At 41.1% G+C, this 11315-nt stretch overlaps 1 protein-coding gene and 1 non-coding gene across 2 annotated transcripts; both read left to right on the plus strand.

Annotated features, from left to right (window-relative positions):
- The first annotated feature begins 262 nt into the window (after window positions 1-262).
- On the plus strand, window positions 263-11314 carry LOC144251513 (T-complex protein 1 subunit alpha-like). Its single transcript, XM_077794384.1, has 8 exons — window positions 263-347; window positions 731-912; window positions 1138-1264; window positions 4298-4473; window positions 9717-9840; window positions 10300-10492; window positions 10622-10785; window positions 11111-11314. The coding sequence occupies exons 1-8, from the start codon at window positions 325-327 to the stop codon at window positions 11310-11312; spliced, it is 1191 nt and encodes a 396-aa protein (XP_077650510.1). The 5' UTR covers window positions 263-324; the 3' UTR covers window positions 11313-11314.
- On the plus strand, window positions 9894-10021 carry LOC144251526 (small nucleolar RNA SNORA20). The gene has a single exon (XR_013342684.1). It is a non-coding gene; the product is annotated as a small nucleolar RNA SNORA20 (small nucleolar RNA).
- Window position 11315: the final 1 nt, after the last annotated feature.

Consider the following 11315-nt stretch of genomic DNA (forward strand, 5'->3'; position numbering starts at 1 on the left):
ATTTTGAAACTGTTACATGTGATAACATTAGGGCTGGGATTGTGGCTCAGAGGAGAGCACTGGCCTCGAATCGCATATGTGAGGCACTGGGTTCGATCCTCAGCACCGCATAAAAATAGAACCAAGATATCGTGTCCACTCATAACTAAAACAAATATAAAAAGTGTCTTTTTTAATGTGATAACATTAAAAGGTTTGAGTACTGAATTGACTGTTTTTTCTGTCCCTTTAAACAGGGAAACAGGGCGCTATATCAGTGAAAACTTAATTATTAACATAGATGAACTTGGAAAAGATTGCCTGATTAATGCTGCTAAGACTTCCATGTCTTCCAAAATTATTGGAATGTACCCTTGCATCCAAGTAAAGTTTAGCACCCCTACCCCTTTGGTGGGTAGAGTGCTAGGGATTGAACCTGATTTAGGTTTGGGGTTTTTTTTTTAAACAGTAAAAGTTTTAAATATCAATTTAATGCAAATTGATAAATCTGTCAGAGATATGACATTGTGTTGAAATTGCCTGTTGCTTTCTTTGTATTTCAAGGGTAAAAATATAATGTAAAGCATGTGTAAGTGATATGAATTGTGGATGGTGATAAGTAATAAGTCACTTTGATAAATATTTTTTCTTTGATGAAATTGCTAAAAAGAAAGTCACTTTCAATTGCCTTTGATTTTTATGTGTACCCTTTGTTCATTCGTTCTGTTGTTATCCTTAACTATCAGCTTAGAGATGGTGATTTCTTCTCTAATATGGTAGTAGATGCTGTACTTGCTATCAAATACACAGATATGAGAGGCCAGCCTCGCTATCCTATCAATTCTGTTAATATTCTGAAAGCCCATGGGAGAAGTCAGATGGAGAGCATGCTGATCAGTGGCTATGCACTTAACTGTGTGGTGGGATCTCAGGGTAAGGTTTGAGATTTAATCATAGAATGAGATTTCTATAGTTAAAATACATCTTTTGTAACTTGAGCACATAAAAAAAGTTAAGATGCGTGCAAATTAAAAGAAATATCTCCCCTTAATGCCTTTATATTGAAGGCTTAATAATTTTATTTTAATTTTAGGGATAGGTGTATTATGTGAACTGAATATTGTTATAGTTATCACAAAATATTATGTTCACTTATAGGCATGCCCAAGAGAATAGTTAATGCAAAAATTGCTTGCCTTGACTTCAGCCTACAGAAAACAAAAATGAAGCTTGGTGTACAAGTGATTATTGCAGACCCTGAAAAATTGGACCAAATTAGACAGAGGTATGTTGAGGGGTTTTTTGGTTTTGTTTTGTTTTTTAATCTGTTAGTACTGGGGATTGAACACAGGTTCTTGGCGACCACTGAGCCACATCCCCAGCCCTATTTTGTATTTTATTTAAAGACAGGGTCTTACTGTGTTGTTTAGCAACTCACTTTTGCTGAGGCTGGATTTGAACTTGTGATCCTCCTGCCTCAGCCTTCCTCTGCCAGGACTACAGATATGCATCACTACACCCGGCACTATATTGAGAGATTTTTTACCTTTGTCAGGGGTGTTTGTAAAACTCCTTTGTGTTGAACCAGGCGACAGTAGACTGGAAAGAATGAGTTTTCTCATAGGACAGAATAGTCATCATTCTGATGGCTATAGAACTGGACTTTTTAAGTATCAGAGTTTTGGAAAACTTAACATTTACCCAAATCAAACTGTTCTACATGAACCTCTAGAAAAAAAATAGGAAATGTGATGATGTTTTAAAAGGGATTTGGGGTGCTATGACTTCTGTGAAAATTGAACTTTTTGTGGAATTTTGGCTTTATGAATTGATTTGAGATTAAAGGTATAAAAGCCAAGAACCTATTTCCTCAAAGAAGCAGTTCAGACTTTTTGCTACTGTATACTGGATACTATGGACTGCAGATGGTGTTACTCGATTGGCATACAGGAAGAGCTAGTTGTGAAGGTAGTTTGCTCCCAGGGATTTTGCCTGCTTTCTTCCACTTTATCCACATTCATTTTATTATTATTATTATCATTATTTTTAACATGTAGTAACTACATATTTGAGTGCAGTGTGGCTTCACTTTGGGTAATGATCAGACCAGGATAATCATTATCTGTTGCCTCAGACATTTATTTGTATTGGGAACATTCAGAATCCTCTCTGCTAGGTACTTTGAAACATTCAGTTATTTCTTCCTGTCCCTGTACCCATTAAACTTTTTGTATCTTTCCCCCACACCCTTCCCAGACTTTGATAACTGCTGTTCTATTCTCTACTTCTTGGAAGTGTGTTTTTATTTTTATTTATTTATTTACTTTTTGCTATTTGGTTACTTTGAATAAACAACTAACCAAAGACTGCAAGAAATCTTTGCAAAAGCTAGAAATGCTACCCATCTTCGAAATCTATATGCATGTGTATCCTTTTACTCTTTCCTTCTATCATAGGGGAATTCTCCAGCAGTATGTTTTCCAGAGTCTGTTCCCTTAGAGCCCTCCTTCATTGATTGTTCTTTAACAACTGCATCTTTAACTCAACTCTTCCTTTGCTGGATTCCACTTGGAGCTCTCCTGTCCTGAAAGCATTTTGCTCATCCACCTGACATAGTTACTCCCTGTCCTTTCTTATCAAGCAGGTGCCACAAGAGTGATGTAAACATGTTTGCTGGGACTTTACTTTTCGATCCCTTTTTCATCCCTCTTCTCCAGTGTCAGGGTCACTAATAACACTAGCATGAAAGTCAGTTGACATCTTCAGCCTCCTTTTTCTTGATCTTTATCAAGCCTTTGGCCAATTCTGTCTTAACATGCCTTTAAAGAGGGGAGGCTTTCCCTCAATCTGGGTTATTCCCAGTCTTTGTCTTCCTGGGCTTACACAGTTTCTGCTATGTATACAACTATAATGTGAGTTCTGAATATAGAGATGGCATTATTTCTTTGGCTTTGTAGCCTTGGTTCTTCAGTATCTGGTACACAGTACTTATTTAGTAGACTGGGTGAGTAGTAGTACTCTATAAAATAATAAACAAGCTAAGTATGGTGGTACATCCTTGTAGTCTGTAGTCTCACTTACCTGAGAGGCAGAGGCAATAGGTATGGTAAGTCTACAGACGAGTAACAGTCGTTTTTGATCATTTAAGTTTTATGTACTGTGCTTGATTGTGCTTTAGTACAACTGATAAGTGTCATTAGTTCATAATAATCATCACTACATACGTGTGTCCACTGCATTGTGACAAGATAGCTGCTATAATGCTAGTAGGTGATAAGGATTTTTCAGCTTCATTATAATTTTTTATAGGACCACTGTTGTTTATTTGGCCTATCATTGACCAAAATGAATGCATGATTGACTACTTGAAAAAAATCTTTGAATAATCTCATCTACTCCATGACTTCAATTGTATATTGACTTTGAATCTATATTTCCTTACTAGAGTTGCTTATGATTTATATACTGACTTCCTCTTTGCAGCCTTCCCTGAATAACAGAGACTTTAAACTTACAACATCCCAAACTGTGCTCTTGATTTCCCAACCTGCCCCAAGCCCATACCTCCCATTTACCTGTGCCTGTAGTTTGACTTTCGTTCATGCTGTCGGTCCTCATAAGGGATACTTCTGTATCTCCAGTTACTGTCCCCATGTCTTCAGTCCTTAATCTTTCCACTGCAACTTTCATATGGACATTGGCATCATTTTGAAAATACAGATTCAAAGGATAGCAGGGTATGGTTCAGAGGTACAGTATTTAGTACTTACCTAACATATGCATGAGGCCCTGGGTTCAAGTCCTCACTCCATGTAAAAAGAATCAGATTTGGTAATACTACTGTTGCTTTGAAACACCAGCATCTTAGCCATCTAGACTCTTTAATGTGTCCTGCCAGATTCATATTCTGGTCCTACTTATTTCTGTAGTTTAACTCTTGATCCCTTTATTAAACATTTGCCCTGAGAAATTGGTAATTCCCTATAAGATTCTTGAAGGCAGGGCCTCCTATTTCTTTCTAACCATACTTGATAGGAACTCAAATTGGAGTTGAGGAGAGCAAAGTGGTTAATTTTAATTTTGCTTCTGGGTAGGAAAGAACAGTTGACATAACTTAGCCTACAGTTATTTCATGGTAAGTATTTTGGAGTTTTTATTTTGTGGTGCTGGTAATTGAACCCAAGTCTTTGTGCATGCTAAGCAAGCACTGTACCATTGAGCTACACTAATCTTTGTGAAAAGTATTCGATGGAAGTTAAGAGTTGTAGTATTAAAAAACACAGAAAGTAACGAGTTAACGAAAATACTTTCTCTGTAGAGAATCAGATATCACCAAGGAGAGAATTCAGAAGATCCTGGCAACGGGTGCCAACGTTATTCTAACCACTGGTGGAATTGATGATATGTGTCTGAAGTACTTTGTGGAGGCTGGCGCCCTGGCAGTTAGAAGAGTTTTGAAAAAGGACCTTAAGCGTATTGCTAAAGCTTCTGGAGGTACTACAACTGCAAGATCTTGAATAAAAAACCTTGTGTTGATATGCATTCCCTGGTGTTGGGAGCTGGCGACCGCACCCTGAAAATGGCGCTGGCTTCCTGCTTCTGATGACTCAGCGGTTAGAGTTGTTAAACAACTCCTTGTTGGGCTGTGGGCTGGGCTCTGGCCTGCTTCCACTGCGCTGCACCTATTAGACTCTTCCACGTGGTGCTGGTTCATTGGCAAGGCTGGGTACTTAAGCTAGGGCAGACCGACCGCTCGGCGCGCGCGCTTTCTTCTCTTGTTCCTGTCTTTTCATTATGAGTAAACTGCTGAAGGAAGAATCCTGTGTCGTTTTTTCCCTTGCCGGCGAGGGGTCGCGACAGTTGGTGGCCAGAATGGGGAGGAATATTCCTCGAACCCAGGATCCAGAACTTTCAGCGGTAAGGGTGGTGCACCGGTAAGTTCCCAGGTAAAGTGGGAATCCGCAAGCAAATAGCGGGACGCTCCTCTGTGAATAAAGAGAGAGCGGGCAAAAAATAATAAAATAGGATGCTCCTCTGCAAATAAAGAGAGAGCGGGAATAAGCCCCAGGTGAGTGGGATCCGCGATTAAAGCGGGGCAGCTCCTCTGTGAATAAAGAGAGAGCGGGGAAAAATAATAAAATAGGACGCTCCTCTGGAGATAAAGAGAGAGCGGGGCTTTTGTATTTTCATTTTCTTCATAATTTTGAAAATATTATGGGTGTTACCTCTTCAAGCCCAATTTTTTTGGCCCTGGATGGGCTGCTGCGTTCAAAAGGACTTGGGGTGGAACAGAGTACTTTGCGGATGTTTTTAAGAGAAGCTGATATAGCGGCTCCTTGGTTTGTTTTTTCAGGGAGTCTTACAATTCCCAGCTGGGACAAATTAGGGAGAGATCTGGATTTCGCTTATGAGCAAGGTACTTTGGAGAATGGCGTTATACCACTTTGGAAATTGGTTAGAGGATGTATAGCAGACAGTAAATGCCAGGAAGCTGTGGGTGAGGGTCAGGCCGTTCTTGAACAACTACATGAGGAAGGATCTGAGGGGTCACATAGCGAAGTGGCAGAGAGTTTTAGGAGTAAGAGTAGTAAAAGGGCAAAAGAGCCTGAAAATAAAAATAGGAGAAGGCTCTATCCAGATTTGACCGAATTAAAAACACCGGAGGACACAAGCGGCTCGGAGAGTTCTGAGGACCTGGACGTATTGTTACAACAACTACGTAAGATAAAAATGAAAAGGAAAAAAGGAAGACACAGAGCATGAAAGCCTACCATGAGAAGGGGGATAAATCTAATTTTGAAGAAGAGGTTGAGAGTTTAGAAGAAGATGCAGTGCCTGTTGCATCGCCCCCATATGTGGGGGGAGTCCAAAGCTCCGGGAGAACTTTTCATGCACAGGTTTGGAGAACAGTTAATACAGACATGGGACTAGCGTACCCGTTTTTTCAGGACCCTAATAGGGGAAGATACCATGAGCCTTTAGATTTTAAAATAATTAAAACCTTGGCAGAATCTGTTCACACTTATGGTGTAGATGCTTCTTTCACTTTTACTCAGGTGGAGCGGCTTGTGTTGATTTGGTGCATTTGCTACAATTGAAGGGCTTGCTTATTTCACCTGGTGGAGTGCAGACAGGAGACTCTATTGATTATCTTGGTGCTAGTATCTCTTGTAAAACTATTACACCCCAAAAGATAACTCTTAGGACTGATAATTTACATACATTAAATGATTTTCAGAAATTATTGGGTGACATAAACTGGATTAGGGGCTACTTGCATATTTCCAATGTTGAGTTAAAGCCCTTGTATGAAATTCTTAAAGGTGACATCTTACTGAGGAAGCCAGGTCAGTGTTGCTTAAAGTGGAAAAGGCTATACAACATGCTAGCCTTTGCAGGCTTCAAGAGGATAAGCCTCTTCAATTATGTGTGCTCGCCACTGTACGGCAACCTACTGGAGTTTTGTGGCAAGATGGTCCTTTGTTATGGATACATCCACGTATATCCCCTGGAAAATCTCTTGAGTATTATCCTGATGCAGTTGCTTCTTTAGCTATGTTAGGGATACAACAAAGTATACAATTTTTTGGCTTTTCTCCAACGTCTGTGATTGTTCCTTATACGTTTCAACAAATTCAAGTTTTGTGTGCTAACCTGGATAATTGGGCTATATTACGATGCTCTTTTTCAGGAGAGATAGATAATCACTATCCTTCACATCCTCTTATTACATTTGTTAAGGAACATCCTATTATTTTCCCTAAAATCACTTCTTCTACGCCTATCCCAGGAGCTGCAAATATCTTTACAGATGGATCTAAAACTGGTATTGGAGCCTATGTGGTAAATGATCAACCTCCTATCCAACATCAGTTTGCTCCTGGCAATCCACAATGGGTGGAGCTGCAAATTGTCATAAAAGTATTTGAACAATGTCCATTTCCTTTTAATTTAATCTCAGATTCTGTTTATGTAGTTCAAGCTTTAAAGGTGTTGGAAGCAGTGGGTCCCATACACACATCAGGAGTAATGTCTTCCCTTTTTCTCCATCTTCAAACATTGATTTGGAATCGCTCCGCCTGTTTTTACCCCTTGCATATTCGAGCCCACACAGGTTTACCGGGTGCTCTTTCTGCTGGCAATGCCCAAGCTGATCTTGCTACTCGTTCTTCTTGGGTGTTCCCTGTTTCCTCCTTGGATCAAGCTAGAAACTTTCATGGTAAGTTTCATGTTAATGCACGAGCACTCCAGAAGCGCTTTACTATCTCCCGTGCTGATGCTCGGCAGATTATATTGGATTGTCCTAATTGTATCATTTTGCATCATCCCTTTTCTGTAGGCGTAAATCCTCGTGGTTTGCGGCCTTTAACTGTATGGCAGATGGATGTCACTCATGTTCCCGACTTTGGCAAACTTAAATATGTCCATGTGTCTGTAGATACTTGTTCTGGCATTATCCATGCTTCTGCTTTGTCTGGTGAAAAGGCTGGAAGTGTTATTACGCATTGCTTGGAAGCCTGGACAGCCTGGGGATTGCAACAGACCATTAAGACGGACAATGGTCCAGCGTATACTGGACGACAGTTTTCTTCCTTTTGCAGCCAGATGGGTATCCAGCTTGTCCATGGTTTACCCTACAATCCACAAGGTCAGGGTATTGCAGAGCATGCTCATAAGACTCTAAAAGAGATGTTAATAAAACAAAAAGGGGGAATTGGCTTAGGCCACACCCCGAAAGAGCGCCTCTCCCTGGCTCTATTCACTATTAATTTTTTGAATCTGGACATCCAAGGGCGCTCTGCTGCGACTAGGCACTGTTTGCCCTCTGCCCCGAATTTTGGGCATGTTAAGTGGAAAGATGTACTTTCTGGACAATGGTATGGGCCTGATCCCATGCTGGCATGGGCACGAGGTGCTGTCTGTGTTTTCCCACAGGATCGAAAGGAACCATTGTGGGTGCCAGAGCGCCTCGTGCGGAGAGTTCCTCAAGCCCCGTCAGGAGGGAGGAATGAAGATGAACAGGATGAGGTGCTTGATGCTTCTCCTGATGGTGATCGGACATGAGGTCGTCTGGACTGCAGAACGACTCCTCTGGGCGGTGATAGAGACGTGGCCATATCCATTGCCCGTTATTTCTCGGACTGGTGTGATTTCATTTTTCTTCACTACTAATGACTCTGCCACCCTGGATTGGCCGACCTTGCCTATGGATACTGTAGCAGCTATTGATAACTTTTCTACTGTTTCATTATTTGACACATTGTGTTTCTCTGTACATGTTGATCTTTCCTCTGTGCATATCTTTCCTCCCTGCCTTTCTGCACTAGGATCTTTGCTAGCTAATCTTATGGTCCAACTACACCTGCCATTTGATGGTGATGGTCATGGGTCCTGTATTTGGAGGCGGTTGAACATTTACCATAACAATGTCCTCTTGGCCACAACACCCTGAGCTGATCTTGTAGTACCCAGTGACGGGCAACTTCCACGCTTGCACTGCAACCTAAGCCAGGGGAATGGGGCCTCCCCAGAGACGGGTAAGCAGTGCAGGGACAGTGGACGACCTAAGACAGGGGCTACTTGATTCCCCTTGACATGCAAGAGAGGTTGACTTGCTGGAAGCAGGCCTTCCCTGGCCCCCGGGGCCCAGCCCCCAATTCCTTGTTCTGCATGTCAAGGTGGCCAGCTCACAAGGCCACGACATATGTGCTCCACGGGAACGTCTTGACCTTTATCTAACAATAGCGGATGTTACAACCGAATTTCTCCCCTTCTCTACTGTCCGTGTCTTTCTCTTGGGGTGTTGCCAGCTTAATTTTGTCTGCATTACGAAAGCAGCCTCAGCTGTCCCCCTTCATTCACCATCGTCACGATACAGGATGCGAGGCAAGGCACTGCACTTGGGAGCTCTAGGTTTGAGTCCCAAGAAAAGCATGTCCTATTGTTTGTGGGTTTGATGTCGACGTCCCACCTCCATGAAAAAGGCATCGGTCGAAATGGTGACTCGCCTGGGGAGGCGCCCCTCAGGAGTGTGCCATTATTTGCGGCCATTTTTTGCACAATGGAGATAGGACCTCTACTTTTACCTGTTGCTTGTAAAACAGAAAGGGGGAACTGTTGGGAGCCGGCGACCGCACCCTGAAAATGGCGCTGGCTTCCTGCTTCTGATGACTCAGCCGTTAGAGTTGTTAAACAACTCCTTGTTGGGCTGTGGGCTGGGCTCTGGCCTGCTTCCGCTGCGCTGCACCTATTAGACTCTTCTACGTGGTGCTGGTTCATTGGTGGGGCTGGGTACTTAAGCTAGGGCAGACCGACCGCTCGGGGCGCGCACACTTTCTTTTCTTGTTCCTGTCTTTTCATTATGAGTAAACTGCTAAAGGAAGAATCCTGTGTCATTTTTTCCCTTGCCGGCGAGGGGTCGCGACACCCTGGCACAAGCCTAACATTGGAGTACTGGCACTGAGCAGCTTCAAAAACACTCAGCACTATCCACAATAAATATAGAGCTATTTTTCATGAACTGGAAAAGTTCTTTAGTATGTTGGGAATTCATGAACTGATTTTATTCACTTCAAAATGATATAGTTTCATATTAGTATAAAATATAACTGTTAATTATCTGATAATTAGCTGTAAACCTTTAATTTGTAATGCATCACTTTTATCATAAATGTTTCTTTATTTAAGACTTTAATATCATGGGAAACAATATTTAGAGATCTTTTTAACTCCTATAGCAACTATTCTGTCAACCCTGGCCAATTTGGAAGGTGAAGAAACTTTTGAAGCTACAATGTTGGGACAAGCAGAAGAAGTGGTCCAGGAGAGAATTTGTGATGATGAGTTGATCTTAATCAAAAAGTAAGAGCTACTTTCCAAATTAAAGCTATACAGATTTCATCGTAAAAAATTTCCTTCCCATTTATTTGCTGCTATAGTCTCTCAGTGATGTAAGCAGTTATACGCGTGGGATAAAACAATATGGGGCCATTGTAAATTGAGGTGAAGTTACTTTCATCTCTTCTGCATGGTCTAGACAGTGTTTTCTATTTTATATATTTTTTTTTGTTTGTTTTTCGTGTGGTGCTGAGGATTGAACTCACAGCTCTGCACTTGCTAGACAAATGCTCTACCACTGAGCCACAACCCCAGCCCTCTTTTTTCACTTTTTACAATGCTGGGGATTGAACCCCAATTCCTTGAGCTTGCTAGACAAATGTGGTAGAGCTATCACAAAGCTACATCCCAGCCCTAGATATTCTTTTTGTATAGTATTCATAAATGTTCTTTTTTAACAGTTTTACTTTTTGTTCTTATTAGTACTAAGGCACGAACATCTGCATCGATTATTTTACGTGGGGCAAATGATTTCATGTGTGATGAGATGGAGCGCTCTTTACATGATGCTCTTTGTGTGGTGAAAAGAGTTTTGGAGTCGAAATCTGTCGTTCCTGGTGGGGGTGCTGTAGAAGCAGCCCTTTCCATATACCTTGAAAACTATGCAACCAGCATGGTAAGAGTTGATTTTCAAGAGGGGCTATAATTGGCATTTTGTTGACATGCTTTGTCTGGGATCTTAATTGCTGCTGTGAACCTTAGGATTTTCCTTTTTGAAAAGAACCTAATTATCTTTTCCTTTTAGGGCTCTCGGGAACAGCTTGCTATTGCAGAGTTTGCAAGATCTCTTCTTGTTATTCCTAATACACTGGCAGTTAATGCTGCCCAAGACTCCATAGATCTGGTTGCAAAGTTAAGAGCTTTTCATAATGAGGCTCAAGTTAATCCAGAACGTAAAAATCTAAAATGGTAAGCATATAGTTTTTCTCCTTTTCACAGTGATCATCATGAGAACATTGTAAGGTATAGGTAATAGTAATCATCTTCTAGGAAGGACCAATGTTTATATTTGGGCTTTCATTGACCAAAATGTTATCATGCAGCACATAACGTGTTTTAGATGTCTGGGAACAGGGTTTCTTCCTTTTTGTATTGCACAGTGCTGTGTTTGTTAAGTGTAACCATAAAGCCAGTATTTCTCAAGATTAATATTTGAATGGAATAATTGGAAATAACAGGACACCTAAGCAACCTGTGGGAAATCATTTAATCAGCTATTTCACCTTAATTGTAGGATTGGTCTTGATTTGATCAATGGTAAACCTCGAGATAACAAGCAAGCAACTGTAGTTAAAGTGAAGAGCTTGAAATTTGCAACAGAAGCGGCAATTACCATTCTTCGGATTGATGACCTTATTAAATTACACCCAGAAAGTAAAGATGATAAGCATGGAGGTTATGAAGATGCTGTTCACTCTGGAGCCCTTGATGACTGATCT

Source organism: Urocitellus parryii (genome assembly GCF_045843805.1).
Source record: "Urocitellus parryii isolate mUroPar1 chromosome 8 unlocalized genomic scaffold, mUroPar1.hap1 SUPER_8_unloc_1, whole genome shotgun sequence".
In the NCBI taxonomy this organism is placed as follows: Eukaryota; Metazoa; Chordata; class Mammalia; order Rodentia; family Sciuridae; genus Urocitellus; species Urocitellus parryii.